The sequence below is a fragment of the Vidua macroura genome, chromosome 6 (genome assembly GCF_024509145.1).
Source record: "Vidua macroura isolate BioBank_ID:100142 chromosome 6, ASM2450914v1, whole genome shotgun sequence".
NCBI classification, from domain to species: Eukaryota; Metazoa; Chordata; class Aves; order Passeriformes; family Viduidae; genus Vidua; species Vidua macroura.
Window position 1 is genome coordinate 34,813,990 of NC_071576.1, and position 17,344 is coordinate 34,831,333.

Sequence of the window (17,344 nt, forward strand, 5' to 3'; positions counted from 1 at the left end):
TGTTTGTAGAAAACTCTTTAGACTGGCTGAGAGCTGGAATTCATCCACCTGCAATTCCCTGACCTGTGAACTTCACCACTTCTGTGCTGGTCATTATCTACTCTTGATACGAGCTAGGGAACACTCTTATGGGATTAATAGGTATAGGGGAAAGAATGGCCTTACTTTCGTCCCACTGCCTTTCTCTGAACCAAGAAAAATCTCATTTGTCTACCACTGACTTTGCAGAAGCTGTGACAGTTTGTGAAGATTTTATGTAAAACCTAACTCTGTTTAATGGATCAGGAGATCTACATGCTGGATTTGCCTATGATTTACATCATGAGCCAGAGCAGATTACTCTATTTGTAACAGTATTAACATCTGTACAAAGCAATTAAGGATACCTTCTTTGCAGGTTGCCTTCATCCAGATTAAAAAAATATATCCAACATGCATTAGTATCAGTGCCACTTAACAGATAACTTTGAGTTCCAAAGAGTTCATCTATTTCTAAGTCCACTTTTCTTGGCTGCACATAGTTCTCTAATCAATCTGGTGCTACCATGACACTGCTCATGATGAGTATCATCAGGCTTTACTTGTGTGGCAAAGAATTCTGATATCAGACCTCATGGACACAAGGACAAATATAAAAAGTGAAACCCAGTGTGATGTAAGAAGAGGGTGAAGAATATCAGGTCATGCAGCTGAAAGAAGATTCACATGAAAAATTATGCTGTCTCAGAACCTGTGGTGTAAATACACCTGTGCATGAACACACGGGTCCATATATACAGGTACATGTGCTCTGAGTTACAGGGATTGCTTTATTGGGTTACAGCAGAGAGCTGGCTGAAGGCAGAGGCTGCAAAGAGGGACAAGTCAAACGTGCAGGTGTTTCTCTATAGCTATGGGTTTCTTTTGCACTAAGAGCTCCCTCCCACATCAGTTTAACATGAAAGGCTGTTTTTGGAGGCCGGCCAAAACCAGTTGCCCATTGAATGGCTGTAACAAACATAGTCAATCAGCTGAGGAAGGAGAAGACCTTTGTTGCTGCTGTTTCCTTGATGAATACTTGTGCCATCTCCAACTGGCTGCCAAAGGCCGTTTCTTTAGAGGCAGTATGTCTCCTCTAAGAAATTTCTCATCACACCTCCTTCAGGCTTCCATCATTCTGCTGTACTTATGCTTGATTACATTAATTCATGAAGTAATGCAGCTGTAGGATGGTGGCTTTCTTCAGCTTGTGCTCAGAGAGAACATGGCCTAGGGAAGAAGAAACAATTGTCTAGTAGCAAATGTTACTGGTAGCTCATATGGATTTTCTTTCTAAATAGCTCTTTAAAGGGCTACTGGAACACAAGTTATTTTAGTTCTGCAATAAAGTGGCAGTGTTTCGGGGCACCCCCCCGATTAATAATTTTCACATTCTGAAATCTGTCAACTATACCTCCAGGCACTGCCAATTCAAGCAAATACAAAAAAGAGTATTCACAACACCTCAGGGCATATTTCATCTGTTCTTCTACACTAAGCAGGTCTGACCTGCTCAGAATTATCTGGGAGACCTCCAGAGAACAGAAAGAAGAGTACAGGAATGGGCAGACCTTGTGAGGCAGCTGAGATTTCTTGCCAATATAAATCATGCAACATCTCTGGGAATTCAAACCTTGGTTGTTTAAAAAATAGCACAGTTTCTTCCGCGATCAACCTATATTGGCACTGAAGCACTGTATGACTAGAGATGCTACCTTCCAAAAGGGATTTAAAACTGAGATTCTGCAGTTCTTTGCTCAAATTCAGGTTGTTAACTATGGCCACATTCCATCTCAAGGCAATGAATTACATACTGTTTCCAATAGTCTTGAATGTCAAAATTATTCTTCACACCTCCTACTGAAGCACACAGTCACTGCCATGTTCCACTTCAGACAAGGCTGTATTCAGTGAGGAGTCTTGCATACACACTTAGCAAAGGAGTTGAAATCAGACAGAAGTATGAAGTTACTTTTCTAATTATTCAGAATGAACTTAAAATCCAAGAAAGTTCTAGGGAAACTGCTAAGACTTGCAGGACCTCTCAACTAATTTTCCCAAGCAAATCCTTGTAAGAAATGCAATTACATGAAATTGTAACTTATATTCACTTCCACACTCTCACCTTGCACCTTGCCACTAGTTATTCCACAGATTTCCACAGCTCCCTCTTGACAAGCCAGTTGTCTTACAACTATTCTACAAATTCTGCCCATATTTCCTCCTCAGAGTTTGTAATTTTTGCCTCTTTTCAGTACCCTGAAATTGATAAGCATTTAATATATGTTGTAATTCTGCCTCTGGCAGTGTACTTTAAACCAGAACAGTTTCCTAGGTAGGGGCTGACAAATACAAAAGGCTGAACTTTCTTAGAAAAATGGCTAAGAGGAACCATAACAGAGAGAAAATCCTTCAAAACTGAGAAGATGCTCTTGGGGGCTCATTATCATACTATGGGAGATTTGTACTTCAGACAGAGAGTTTTAACTGCAAAGATCTTAAATTGCAATTTATCCCAGTGACATAATGAATCATTGTTTTGTAGAAATCTCTTACAGTGAGGCACCACTCTGCTGTACTTTAAAGAATGTGGTATAAATGCTGCTAAAATACTGTCAGCTGAGTGTTTGGATATTCTAATTTTAGCCTTGTTTATTATGTTTCATCTCCATGGCATTTTTAGGCAATTCATGTACCAGCAATGCTAGCAAATTCTTCTTTTTCAGAGAGAACCTCATGGTCAGTAGGACATTGAGGATGCTTCTCGTGATTTCTGTATGGACACATTCACACAATTAGGTTCTTTAATGTAAAAGTGCATGATGCCCTTACAATTTTATTGTAAGAAGCACTGACAGAAGTATTTTTAGGAGGAAAATCCATGTTAAAACTCCACTCTTCCTCCAGCAATGGGACTATTAAGCCATTGATTGATTTTTCAACCATGCTGAAGCAGCTACAAGAAGTTAGGACAGGGAGACTGTGGCCTACATAGCTGTTAAAACTGTGGAGCAGAAAGATGCATAAATACAAATTCTAACATTAAATAAAAGGAATGGAATTGAAGATACTATTGTTCCAGTGGCAACTTACAGAAAGCTGCTATCAACACGTTGGTAAGAATTTGTTTTTATTAGCTGTCACGGGACTTCTCTGTCTGTGTGGATCTATTTTAAACAGTTTTCCCCTTTCAGCACTCCCTGATAATAAGAAACTTATGTAAGTGCTCTTATTCGGAAAGACTCTTGCTTTGGTCTTCTTATTTTGTCTTGCGAAAACCAAAGGGCTCAGACAGTGTAGGAACAGAGCTTACATACTCAAAAGGTGCAGCAGGCAGCTGAAATAAACTGCAAGGGCAGGATTAGTGGGACTGTAGACTCCACAGTTCAGCTGTTTGCAGATGAGTAATTAGACTCCTCCACCCAGTAGCACCAGTATCTCCTCCTCAGGAGCACTCTGAGGTAATTTGAAGAGTTGCATTAGTCATAGTGATAGTTGAAAAAAACAAACAAACAAAAAACCCAAAACCAAACTTAAACCTTTTTATTCCTTTCTTCTATTGTGACAGTAAGAACAATATCCTCCCACACTGAGAGGGAATAGTTTGGCCTTTCCTACAAGGTGCTGGGAAGGGTGTATCCTGAGAGCACAGGTGGATCTGGGAATGTGATTGGTGGTGTGGCTCTCTGCAATAAAGGTGGGTGTGGAGAGTAGCCTGCTATATAGCTGGGGCTGCTGGATGCAATGTTTGTGGCAAGCCTGCTAACACAGTATGGAGAGGCTGTCTCCTAATCTAGGAGCTTCCTGCTAGTAAATCCCTTTCTGGTCTGTACTAAAACACTAAAGGATAAGCTTATTATTTGTGTTGTTTCTAAAGGCTGTAATCCAGTTGGGAGTCAGGATAATATATAAGGCTAGATTTTGTGAGGTAATTTCATAACAATCTCTTAATGTGCAAGGCTGAATCTGCTGTGACTTCTAGAAATGAAGTGGGGTCTGTGAGAGGATCTGGTTCATGCTTACAAGTTTGTTTAAAACCTGTGCAAATAGCAGACAGGCTACTGTCAGCTGATGATGTCATGGCAACATGTTAAGTCCTGTAGTTGCTAAAAACCACTCTACTGTAATTAAAAGTTAACCTAGAACAACTTCCTGATAGGCTTTATAAGAAAATTAGCTATCTTACAGTGAAGCTAGGTTAGCAAATATGATTGTAGAATGACTTCCTGCTTTCTCGCACCCTTGGAAATAAGTTTGCTTCTTAACTCTCATAAAAGATCAGAGAATAAAACACATTGCTGCTCTTTATGGCAATGTTTCAAATTCAGATAAAACATTTTCTAACTTGGTTGCAATTATAGGGAATGGTGGGGGAAAAAAAGTGAAGACATAAAATTACACAAAGGTTTAATTCCTTAGTAGCAAGTATACATTTTACTACTGTTTCTTCAGAAAAGCAAAAAGTAGATGCACTTTTCTCCTAGCCTAATCAATTAGATACAAAACTGACTTTTGCCTTTTTCTTTTTTTTTTTTTTTTTTTGAGCCAAAGTTGTTGCTTTGGATACTGTATGCAATTCACATAGAGTAGTCTGTGTCAGCAGGATGCAAAAACTGGGGTTGCAATGCTTCTGCTGCCTCATTACAGATCCCAAGTCAAGAATCAATAGGAAGACATATATAAAAGTTGGCAGTGAGCTACCAAGGCCTAGTTTGTCAGGCTTCATCTGAGAATAAATACTTTATCCAGCACAGAGACAAGTGCTAGCCCTTAGATCTATAAAGAGAGTAAATTGGTGTTTTTCTTGTTTTTCTGCTGACTATGTTATTAGCTGTTCACAGTTTGGTATTATACAGTGATGATTTACTGTAACAAAAATTTCCAAGTCATAAGCTTTTTTCCTGGACATTAGTAAGTTTTGTCCAATTTAGGCAAAATATTCTTCTTAATTTTCTGTTTCACTTCTTGTCCTAATTATAAGTTATGTTCTCATAAAACTTAGTAATTCTCTTGATAATTAATTTAAAAATTATAACTTTGGGTATACTGTGAAAGATGTCTGGAGGGAAAGTGTAGAACCTCGTTCCCCTGAATGAGAAGATGAGAGATTAATGTACATCTAATGGTGCAAAGCATGCCGCAATATTATTCTTAGAAATAGCGATGTGTTGAAGCATTTTTGTGACAAATTTCAGTGTTTTATTACTGTTTTGGATAACTTCCTCTTGTTGCAATAGTACACATTGGTTGGCCTCCAATCACTTGATTTAATGCCCACTCTCTGTTTTTTTCTAGAGCAAACTATTTTTCCTGTACCGATCCTGAAGAAAAACTGTAAGGCACAGTGCAGACAATTAGCTCCCTATTCGTATGTCTACAACTGGAATTGTTATCAATTTAACCTTTGGGCATGGATGGATTCAAAAATATTATTTCCCCCTCTTGTGTCCTAATGTTTTCAGTCTGTCTGCATTTAAATAGCTAAACAATGAAATCTCAATTTTTCTTTCAAGCATGTGATAATCTCTTCCTTATTTTACTGGTTGCAGACTAGATTCTCCCATGATGAATCATGCATTTGAACATAGGTTATGCTGTTTTGGATCAGGGTTGTGTCTGTAATTTTACTTGTATTTGATGTAAAAAAAAAAATATATATATATATATATACATACACATGTATTAATTATGTTTTGTTTCTTATGTATATTTTTTGCTTTTAACTTCCACACCCCTGTGTGCCCCTGCCCCTCCCCATACAATATCCCCCAAGCTTTTATAACATCATGGCTGGCCTCATGGTCCAACAACTTCTAGGAGTGGGGCTGGAGAAACAGCTAGAATCTTCTATAACATTCAGCTTCTTGCACAGGGGCACTGTTTAATATGAATCATTACTAGGACGCTGAGGCTAATCTGTCCAGATTTAATCAAAGGCTCCTAAACAGGAGCATAAAGGTTTCTAAAGCATTTACTGTAGCCTTCAGACATGTTATTAATGAATGTTATCCCTCTTGCCTCCCTTTGTGAAGGTGAACAGCTTTTATGTAACATTGATACAATAGCTGCTGAAAGAACTAACACTTCATAATCCTGATCATCACAGTATCAAAGTATATGTATGGATAACACAATCTAACAAGTACATCTTTTAACAACTGTATTTATAATTTTAGTTTTTTAATGGTATTTTGGCAAATATTGCAGTCGAAACAGTTTGGGTTTTTTTTCTGAGCGTACTATAACTGGTGAGGCTTGGCTTTAATGCATAAAGAAAAAGGGAATCCCCCCTCCTCATCCATGATAATCCTCTGTAGTTTTTCACTGTTGGCCTTTTCCCTTCCCCCATCTTTATTTCCTTTAATATCTCAATCCTGTTTGACAGAGTGAAAAAAATGCTCTTTTGTAAAATACTGCTCCTAGTTTTGTATTTGAAAATGCACTATCCTAAAAAGGTTTATTTTTTTATACTGGGGAGAAAGCCATTGTGTTTGAGGCTTTGTGTCCATCCTTTCTCCCTACTTTCTCACTGAGGAAACAAAAAATACATGAAATACATTTGCTTTGAGTCAGTAACTTCTGTCTTCTGGTTTTCCAAGAATAGCCAAATGCTGCCATTGGCTCACTAACTGTCAGGGAGACAGTGGAGACTGAGAAATTAATGCAGCCTCTTGAAAATACCAGCCCAAATGCATGCTCATCATGACTCATGGCTGAGTGCTTGGGTTATTTCACTCCTGCAGTTTTTCTGCAGCAGAGACCCAGAGTCACAGAATGGGTCAGGTTGGAAGGGACCCCTATAATGGGTCATCTGGTCCAACCTCCCTGCTCAATCAGGGACCTCCTAGAGCACGTGGCAGAGGATTGCATCCAGACATATCTTGAATATCACCTATCAGGGAGACTCTGCAACCTCTCTGGACAGTGTGTTCCAGTGTGTTGTGACCTGTACAGTAGAGAAGTTCTTCCTCACGTTCCACTGGAACTTCCTGTACATTGTTGCCTCTTGTTCTATTGCTTGGCACTGCAGAGAAGAACCCGATTCTTTTCTCTGACATTCTCCCTTCAGGTACTTATGGACAATACTCTCCCCTCTCAGTCATCTCTTCTCAAGGCTGAACAGGCTCACCCTCACCCTTTCCTTGAGAGATGCTCCAGTCCCCTCATCATCTTTGGAGCCCATAGCATTTGTAGGAAATGGACTCTTCTTGACCCTTCTTGAGAGCACTGTCTGAACTCCCTCCCTAATCTGTCCCTTTCTAATTAACGTGCGACTTTTGGGATGTGCATGTCAAAGGGGAAAGCTTGAAAAGCCAGCACTTGATGAGAACTGATGACCTATAAAAATAGGTGAATGTAGAAGTCAAAATTTAAATCTGTGCGAGATTCGTGGTGCACCAATGGCTTGCTGTGTTGTTTTCTCTCTGTAAACCCCAATGGTTCTTGGTTTTCAGGTGTTGCAACCTATAACAAATCCTGTGGTGGGGATAGACATGCCAGGGGTTGGGTAACACAATGTATTGAGAGTAAATGGGGGGTGGGGGCGGCTCAATAAATGGTGAAGTTGTTATCTTGCTGTAGGTTTGGAGCCTTAAAAAAAGTGTATGCTGGACAAATTTCTTCCTGTCCTGCTGCAAGGAGAGGATGCAGCACTTTGCTAGGAGTCAGGCGCTGGGAGAAGGGAAGAAAGGAGGTTGGAAGGGGAAAGGACCTTGGACCAGGCTCCTTAGAGGTGAGCCTAGAGATGGCATGCCCGAGTCAGGAGCAGTGTCGGTATCCCAGCAGAAGTGCCTCTACACCACTGCCTGCGGCATTTAGGTTCAGGTTGGGCATCAGGAAGAGTTTCTTCGCAGAAAGGGCGATTAGACATTGGAATGGGGCGCCCAGGGCGGTGCTGGAGTCACCACGCCTGGAGGCCTTCAAGGAAAGACTGGATGTGGTAGTGCCATGGTGTGGTTGATACGGTGGTGTTTGGTCATAGCTTGGACTCGATGATCTCGGAGCGTTTTCTACCCAGACTGAACAACCCGTTTGCGAGGGCCGCGTCCCCACGCTCCACAGCACCCGCAGCGGGCGGGAGCCCCGCGCGCCGCTGGGGGCGGGACCTACGCGCGCGGCCGAGCCGGGCCGCCAGGGGGCGCCGTGCCGGGCAGGCGGGGGCGGGGCTGCGGGCAGGCCGCGCGCAGGCGCAGCGCTGCCCCCCCGGCGGCGGCGGCGCGCGTCCCCTGCCGCAAGGGCCGCCGGTCCGTCGGCGGCGCGGGGGCGGGCGGGCGGCCCGGGCCCGGACATAAGATGGCGGCGGCGTTGCTGGGGCGGCGGCGGCGGCGGTTGCGGCTGTCGCGGAGCGCGGGCGGTGCGCGGCTCTGCCCGGGCTCGCAGGGCGGATAGAGCGGGGCCGGCGCGGCGGAGCGGGGCCGCCATGGGCTCCCAGGTGCTGCAGATCCTGCGCCAGGGCGTGTGGGCGGCGCTGAGCGGCGGCTGGTACCAGGACCCGCACCAGGGCGCGGGGGTCAACGCGCTGCACCTCTACCTGTGGCTCTTCCTGCTCGGCTTCCCCTTCACCCTGTACATGGTGAGCGCAGACCCGGCCTGTGCCGGGGGTCGGCCGGCCCTTGCGGGGCCCGGAGCGGGGGGGAGGGCCGGGAGGGGCCGCCGCGCGCGCGCCCCCTGCCCGCGGCGCGGCCCCGGGAACGGCCCCGGGCCCCTGCGGCCGGGCCCCCTCCGCTGGGAGCGGGCCCGCACCCCGCCATCGGGGCCGCGGCCTTTCGCGAGCATCGACCCGTTATTGGCAATCTGTGGGTGGGCGCTATCGGAGCGCGGCGGGGCTATACGCGCTGGCACTTTGCCTTCGTTTTTCTGTTTACTTTCCTTCAAAATTGGAAATACCTGTCAGCTTCCGCTGCTGATCTCCTGGTAGGTCAGTAAAAAGCAGTTTCTACAGGAGCTGTCAGATTTAGCCAGTGTTTCTGGCTGGCAGCAGTATCAGTTTCTGACTTTTGAGTCTGATGGAGGGATGTGGTTCCATAACCTAGAAGTTTTATTTGGATGTAGTGTGGTGTGTTGGCTGGCAGTGTATCTGGATTGTGTGTTATCGACAAGAAGTTAGTCTGGCTTTTTTGTTTGTGTCCAGATTTCAGAGTACTGGGTTTGTGAGAATTCCTGTCCTATATATCTTCGTAACTGGTGCTTCAGTCAAAGCTGTTAAAATACTAACCTTTAAACCTAGAAACTTTCTTGACATTTGGACTTGAGAGCACGTAGAGGAGAGGTGTGATCAGATACAAGAAAAGGGGGCGGTTTCCTGTTGGCCAGTAGTTTTTTTTCCCTGTGTAAGCTCTGTTTAACTTATGAAATGCTAATATTTTACTTTGGATTTTTCAATAGAAGGATGTGATCATAATAGTGTGTTGTGACCAGTTTTGTTCAGATGAGGTAGAACATCATTTGCAAGACTGCCAGATGCTGCGACAACCTAAAGTAGATGCTGCCTTGTAAAAATGTAGTTAGTGAATAAAATGTTGGAGATAAAATCATATGCAAGTGCAGTTGCAGAAATTGAGAGCTCTGAGGTCAGGCATTTGCTTTGTTTAAAAGCAATTTGTAAGGTTGCAGTATGAGATACTTCATACTAAGAAATAGCTAGTGTGGAAAAGGAGGTTACACCTCTATGGTTTTTAATTCATATTACAGTGTCTTGAAAAAGGCAGCTCTAACGCTTTTTGTTTGAAAACTTCTGGGCTGCTGGCAGGGAAACAAAAGGCTGAGACAAATTGCATTTAAAACTGAAGTTACATGAGAACAGCTAGATAAAACTTTTAACTAAGCAGATATTTTGTATGAGAACTATGAATCTGTATCTTTTGAAAGTTCTGCACAATATGGGAAGAGGAGACACCTTTTGGTTTCAAATATAGCTTTACAATTTTTAAAATAAAAGTACTGCATTTCTGATTTGACAGAACAGTCTATTTAATTAGTACTGCCTTGCTGAGAAAGCTGACCACACCTCTAAGAACAGCTTTGTCCTGCATGCACAGGAGGCTTTTGAAAGGGGACTGATCTATATTGCGCATAGGTCTTTTGACAAATGGTAAATCTGGGCCAGCATTTGAGTCTCCTGCTGCTCTTAAAGCAGTAGGTAAGCTTCAGTTACTCGTACAAAGGGGTAAACTTCAGTATTGCCTAAACACTTTTTCCTGTGTAAAGGGAAAAGACAGACAGCAGCAAGCTGCTTTGGGTTTTGTTGAGGTCAGAGAAATTCTCTTGCTTCATAGCTCTGGACAAGTTAAAGATGCAACAAGTGCCAACTTCCCTGAGAATAAGTAGGGAGATTAGTCACAAGTTAAAGGAGATTGAATCATATTTGGCCATTTTCCCTCTTTCCACCCTCTACCGTTTAAGTGTTGTCTAGACATAAACTAAACAGGCAGAACTGTGTTGGTCACCTTAGCTCTTTAGCATCTCGCAAGCTCTTTTTCAGAATAAAAAGCAGTAAGTGTTGCATTGCTGTAGGACATACATAAATAAGCAGAACTTGCTTTAAAAGTCTTAGGTAATTGTAATCTGAATTCTGAGCATGGCTCACTGGTGTGTAGGAGGGAGTTTCTAAGCTGGCTTCAAGTGACTTGTTGCTGGCAGACAACCCTGTGTGTTTAAAAAATCAAGGTGTATAGAAAGACTGCTGACAGGCTTTATATTACTTATAAAACTTCCCCGTGTAAAGAATTACAAGATCATAGCATTGCTTTTATGCATTGGATCAGTAATAACTGTAGTTATTTCCAAGCTGTTTTTTAGCAACAAAGACAAAAGTATCCCCTAAGAACTTTGCTTGTAGCTGGCTCTCAAGGCTGAATGCATTTAACAGTAGGCTAATCACTTTTCCCCCCCCAAATGTTATTTAACCTCCAACAGAAATAATAATAAGTAATTCCTAGGATATGGGAATTCAGGTGCACTTACTGCTTTAAGACTTGGTTTAGTGCACCCAACATTGCTGCTCTTTTTTCTGTGCATTTGTTTTGTTGATCTGGTATTTTCAGAATGGAATCTGGTAATGGTTGTGGTCAGTAAGTAATGCCATAAATCTGTGTGTTCCTTTGTATGTGTGTGCCTGTGCTGTTAGGGTTGATGGATTTAATGTGTGGTACAAACCTACTTAAATTAACATTAGAATTCACTAACCAAACTTTCTTCCTTGGTCCCTCATCTGCCTTCTGAGCTTAAGCAGGTGCAAGTGAGTGTTGTACCTGTGTGAAGATACCTAAATGTATCTATTTTGCCAATCTGGATACTTTTTTCTTGTGTATTTATACAGTTAAACTGCACTTGTTGGAAGTGTGGCAAAAATAAACATGTAGATAATGAAGGAACTGGGGTCTAGAATAAGATGTGCCTGCTTTAGGGAAGCTGCTTGAATCTGTGTTCTTGCATTTGAGGCTTGGCAGTACATGTACAAAAATTCTGCTTTCTAGACTAGTTAAGTCTATCCTGTTTGTGTACTTGTATTCAGTAACAGACTCAACTGTGCTTCTTGATGTGCCTTTCCATTGTAAGAGCTGATCACTGCTTTTACTCTAATGCAAAATTGAAACTGGGAGAAGAAAATGTGCTTTCTATATGGGGAAGCTGTCCAATCACTTTGTAAAATCTAGTGGTAGAGTTGAAAAAAATACCCTGAATGCAGAGGCCAATGTGATGCATCAGTGTTGCAGGGGGGAGGGGAAAGAGAGGAGGCTGCCAAAGCACTTCCCCTAGTCGGAATGCTGTTTCAGCCCCACCACGTGTGCATGAGGGGGTGAAGTCTTGGCTCTGGCACTTGTGGAATTTTGCCAGTGACTGAAGAGGAGCCAGGACTGTACCTTGCTTGGGGTGATGGGCTCACGTGTACCTACAGAACTTGTCTGTCAAAGTCGAGCTCGTTTAGTCAACAGTTCACTTAATTTCATGACTTGTGTACATAGTTATAGAAGTAGGTCATATAAATGTAGCTTCACATGGAAATTTGTTCCACTGAAGTTTTTAAAATATGTCCTGTTTCTTAAACTAAGATGTTAAATAATTGAAATCCAATTTGTGATAGTGATCCCTGGTATGCCCTATTGTACTAAAACACTTGTAGTTTCTTGGCTACTCAAGTTTTGGTTGTATGCTTTGAGGTTTTGGTCAAAAACTAGATAACGTGTAACTGAACTTTCTTCCAGATAATGGCAGTTCTTAAGGGCTCTGTCCATAAACAAGAATTGAGGACAAAGCGGTGTCTGTTTCCTGATCTTTCTTCTTTTCCAGGAAAACTCTTTCTATAAAATACTGGATTCAAAATACTTGTATTTTCAAGTCTTTTTACCAAATGACTTACTTCTTAATGTTTAGGTGGTAACACCTTTTTTGTAGGGATCTGCAATCTGGTTTGATTTTGAAGACTTAGCTGTTAAAAACACTCATACTAATGCATTTCTTTTTTGAAAATAATATGGAATTTTTGTTACAACTTTGGGGCCTAGCTAAAGCTAGGTAATCAGATTAGGTAGGATCCACATAGTATTAGTTTCTTCATAAGGATGTTGTACAGCCTGTGATCAATGAAGTTTTCTCTGGTTCCTGGCACATATGCGCTGGAAACATTCGAGATACAGTGACCTTCTGTAGTTTGAATGGAATTATTTTAGTGCTGGAACTGATGGTGGGAGGTTTCTTTTCTATTTTGATCATTGGAATCTAGGGGTGCTTAAACCTTTCTCTAACTACTCTTTTAGAAGAGGTGTGTTGTGATACAAGTGAGCTAATTTTACAGCCAGGAGGTTTCAGAAGAGATAGTCCTCCTTAACTGTGCTTTGCTGTATCTTACCTTTGTCCATATGTATACCTTGCATTTGTTAAGTTGGCTTGAAAGATTTAAATTTGGAAAGTAACTTGTGGGAAAAGTGGTAGAAAACCAGTGTCCTTCCCTCTTCCCCCCATATTTGAGACAACTACTTAGCTTCCCTTTAAGACTCGGAGAAATAATCTCGGGTAGGAGTTTATCTAATAGTTGGGTTTGTTCACTCATTAGATAACTGAAGTTTTCAACAGAACATAATTAAAAGCACACAGTTTTTATTTGGTTCTGTGTAGCTCTTTATATTGTACAAGAGCTTCTGTTGTGATGACTGCTGTGGAGTATGTGTTCTTTTGGTGCTAATGCAAGTGAGTAGAAATGTGCAGTAAAAATGAGTGTTCTCTGAAATACTGTTCCATCTGTAGCCTTGTGGCCAAGTGGTGTCTAGTAACAACTCTAGCCTGAGGGTTTTAGTGTGCTGGGCTCAATTAAAATACTTCAGTATGTGCAATTATTTAGATTTTAAGATGTAATCTAGTGGGGAATTTGTATGACTTAGATTTGTATTCCAGTCTTGAAGGTGGTATCACATGGGATGCTGGTATGAAACATGTCTCTCCTCCAATGTGGTAAAATGCTGAGCACAGTTGGAAATGGTAATCTCACTTTAACTTGCTTTGTTTTGTGGGGAGAAGACCCCAAATTTATGTTGAATGCTTCTAAGTTTGGCTAAGAACAATAGAAGTTGCAAGTGGTTTAGCTTAGGCTGCAGTAAGTTTCCTCTTGAAGCTTTGCTGCAGACAAGTTGCTGGTACCATGGGTGGCAGTGCTGCACCACAGCATGATAGATGATGTCAAGTGTGTTCATATGGCAGACTAAGCTAGCTAAAGTGTCTTCTATTCCCAGAATATATACCCTATTCTGAGATGAGGACCTACTACAAATATGAAGAAGAAAAGGTAACTGACTACCTTAGCTTTTTTTAAATTTTTCTGCAATCCTGTGAAAACAGGATATGAGGAAAAAGTTTGAATTCCCTGTTAGGTTTGCTGCAAGTTACATGAGGTGTTTTGCTTTTTTTCTTGTGCTTGTTCTTAAAGCTTTCATTTGAAAAACTGGATGTGTAGATTTTGCAAGATAAACTGGATATACTGTGACCTCACTGCTGACGGAGTAGAGGGGAGAAATTGATGAGCTCTCTAGACAGAAGAGTACAGGCGTGTGTTTTATGGAGTAACTCTAGCTTTTGTTATCTAGCGTTAGTCTGATGCTTCTGAACACTGAGTATTGTAAAGGAGAGGAAAGGTGAAGCTGTGTGTGATGGGGTAGCAGACTGCCTAGCAGGTACAGGAAGCTCATGTGTTTTTCCAAAATTAACAGGCTAGCCCTTGCCTGCAGGGAACCGACTGAAATTTTTGGAAGTAGAAGCACCTCATTTCTTGAGGAAACCATCCTAGCATGGCTTCAGGGGTTGTAGGGATGCCATATCATTGTGGATCCTGTTTGCTTATTGATGCTGGTTTTAAGTAGCTTGTTTCCTCTTTCTCCTCCTTAGCTGGTGCTTGGTGAGTGAATCTCTGTTCATCATGATGATGTCCAGCTCAGCATACAAAATGAAACTTAGCAAACTTCAGCTTAGTTTGCCTGGCCTACTTCAAATGTTATATTCAGTATTGACTTAACTTGTTTTGGAGGAAAAGGTAGGTGTTGATAATTGTCAGACTTGACTTGTTTTGGAGGAATACCTTGCTAGGTTATAAAGAGTCATCGTGGTGATCAAAGTTCCAGGGGGCATCTTGAAGAGTCAAAGGGGAAAATGAGTAGAGAAAAGGAAAAGGAGGCCTCTCTATTCAGCACATATGACCAGGTTGAGTCCTGTAAAATTGTTTGACTGCCTACTGTGGTTAAGTTATGCTACTTAAAATCCTTCTAAGACTCAGGGGAATAGTTTGAAGTAAGAGATTGTTACATTGCCTAATGTTTTGCTATGTTGTCAGCCAGTCAATTTAAAATAGCTCAAAATGTTTCTATGCGCTGGTTAGAGAGGCATTGCTGTCTTCTACTCTGAGCATTGTTTTGACTCTGCAAGATGTTCCTGAGGCTTTTTTATCAATTATGACTCCTCTTTTCCCATGGTCTCTCTAGTGAGGTACGAAAATAAGCTGGAATTGTCCTTCAGCCATGAGGTCTAAAAAGACAGTTCATTTGTTCTACTCATTTACTACATTAATGTTCAAGCTGGATATCAGATATTTAATTCTGATTGTCATCTGTCTGTGTGTATTTTTATATTTTGGAGGTATATGTCAAACTACACCGTGAGCAGGGTGAAGTGGTGCAGTGAAATACTTCACAACCTAAACTTTTGTTGCTTTTGTAAAGGAAATTGTCAATTTTGGGATGAATACTGAGACTTAATATCTCATTTTGTTTAATCACTGCCTAGGGAAATGGCAAAATTTAAAAACACAAATAAAGCATGTTTTGGAAGGATAAATACATTGAAGTGAAATCTGAAGTTTAACCAGTACTTCGAACACGTCTCCTGAATAGCTGTCAGGCTGGACTTCATCAATACCTATTGCTGAAGTGATTGATTTGCAAAAGCCTTATTTACCTCTGCAAGAGCTGCATGCATTCCACTCTTAGCTTTGAGTGGAATTTCAAGTGTTGCATTCAGGACTGAGGGGTTTTTTTAATGTGGCTTCTGGTGGCCTTTCATACAGATGAAAAATTTTCTTCAGAACATGTGTTGGCTACCTTTTCATGGGTGTACAATGATCTAGTACAAATCTTTGCTGCCTGTGGTCTTGCAGGTTGTGTTCTGCTGTGCAGTGTGTGAGTCACACATGTGAGCAACCTCTTTATGTATGCAAGTAGGAAACAGTTTGGCTTTTATGACTGATCAGTGTCTTGTCATGCAGCAGTAGCTGTTGGAAGCTGACAAGTGAAGTCAAACCACCAATGTTTGATATCTAAGCAGGTTTTCTGCCATCCAGCCATGCTGTCAAACTTGCATCAAGTTTTTCTGAAATGGACTTGGTGCTGTGTACTAGCCCTGAAATAAGATCTCACCCCATGCTTGGTTGGTTTTTCATGTGCTTAAAATCTTCCCTTTTTTTTCTATTCATAACAATTAAAAATATTTGTCTCACACCTGCTAGCTCTAAGTTTCCTAGTCTAGGTCTTCCATTGCAAAAGCATGGAAGAAGAGAGTGAGAGTTGAACTTGGTTCTCAAGGTTCAGTCAAACAAGTTTATTTAGTGCAATGCTGTGGTGGTTTAGTATCTTTGGTAGTGCAACCGTTTCTTTCTTCTGTGTTGCTAGACTTTTAACATTTTTCACATGAAGACTGGCTGTAGGTGGTGTAACTTTCAGAATTATCATATTTTCTCCATTAAACAGTTATAATCTAGGGAGTGTTCTTATGGCTATCCAACCTTGTGTTCATTAACTTTTTCTTACTCTTTTTTTGAAAGGCTCTTCCTTCTTCCATGATGATAGTAGCTGTCTACTGCCCAGTGATAGCAGCTCTCTTTATCGTTTTGAAGATGGTGAATTACCGTTTGCACAGGGCGCTGGATGAGGGAGAAATTGTGGAGAGGAATGCCAATGAGCATATGGACAGAGGTGCAAAAACAGAACAAAGCATTGTTTCAGCCAAGAGGAAAGACAGCAATGGGCCCAGGTAAGTTTGCTGAATTTTGCATACTGCTTCAAATGACTAACAGTCCTGTCTTCATCAGCTGTGTAACTGGAATGGTGATTGAGAGTAAACACTGGGGCATATAGATACAGACCTCTGGTTCTGAAAGATGGTTTTAAGTCTGGTCTTGAAAAGTAGACTTATTTATGTGTTAGGTTTGAAATTATGCATTCACAATAATTTCCTAGTTCCTTCCCCAAAGGAGTTCAAGAACAGTATTGAACATGCTGGAAACAATAGCATGGGAAATGTAAGCTGATTAGGTCACTAAATACTTAATGAGCATAATTAGTACAAGTAATCTAATTTCAGTAGTAGATGTAGTATTAAAAATCTAGCTGTCAAAGACCACATACTACATGCTAATTATTTCCTCACTAGGAGGAGCCTCTGATTGTGTTTCAATTTTAGTGTTGCAAAACCAGGAGTTGGATACAATGCTTGACTCCAGTCATAGTCTTTTCAAGGAGAATGCTGTCCTGTGAATTTGGAAATTCTGGAATTGCTCTGCTCAGTAATGACAATAATGATTCTGAAGTACTGTCAATAGGAGATGATTCCTTTCCAGAGATCTCCTTTGTAGCCAGAGGAAACCAGTGCCAGAGGTTTTTCTCCTCTGACCAGACTATTTGGAGAAAGAAGAGTAAAAGATGACTCATCAGCAAGGCCAGCATAACCAGTTTGATCAGACTGTGGATGTTACAAGCTCTAATATCAAAGCCTCTGCCTGCCTTAGATAATTGTGACCATCTTAAAAGTTAAACTGCATGAAATAAATCAACCTTGAATTGTTAGCTTTTAG

General features: G+C 41.4%; 1 protein-coding gene across 11 annotated transcripts in view; it reads left to right on the forward strand.

Moving 5' to 3' along the window:
* The first annotated feature begins 8,323 nt into the window (after nt 1–8,323).
* Nucleotides 8,324–17,344, forward strand: part of PCNX1 (pecanex 1) — an 89,414-nt gene continuing 80,393 nt past the window's right edge. For all 11 annotated transcript variants that reach the window (XR_008437776.1, XR_008437777.1, XR_008437778.1 and 8 more), the window contains exons 1-2: nt 8,324–8,590; nt 16,316–16,524. Coding sequence is in view for 8 of the 11 variants with exons in the window: in XM_053981614.1 (XP_053837589.1) it covers nt 8,438–8,590; nt 16,316–16,524 (362 nt within the window). In the remaining 3 variants the exon portion in view is untranslated. The remainder of the gene's footprint in view (nt 8,591–16,315; nt 16,525–17,344) is intronic.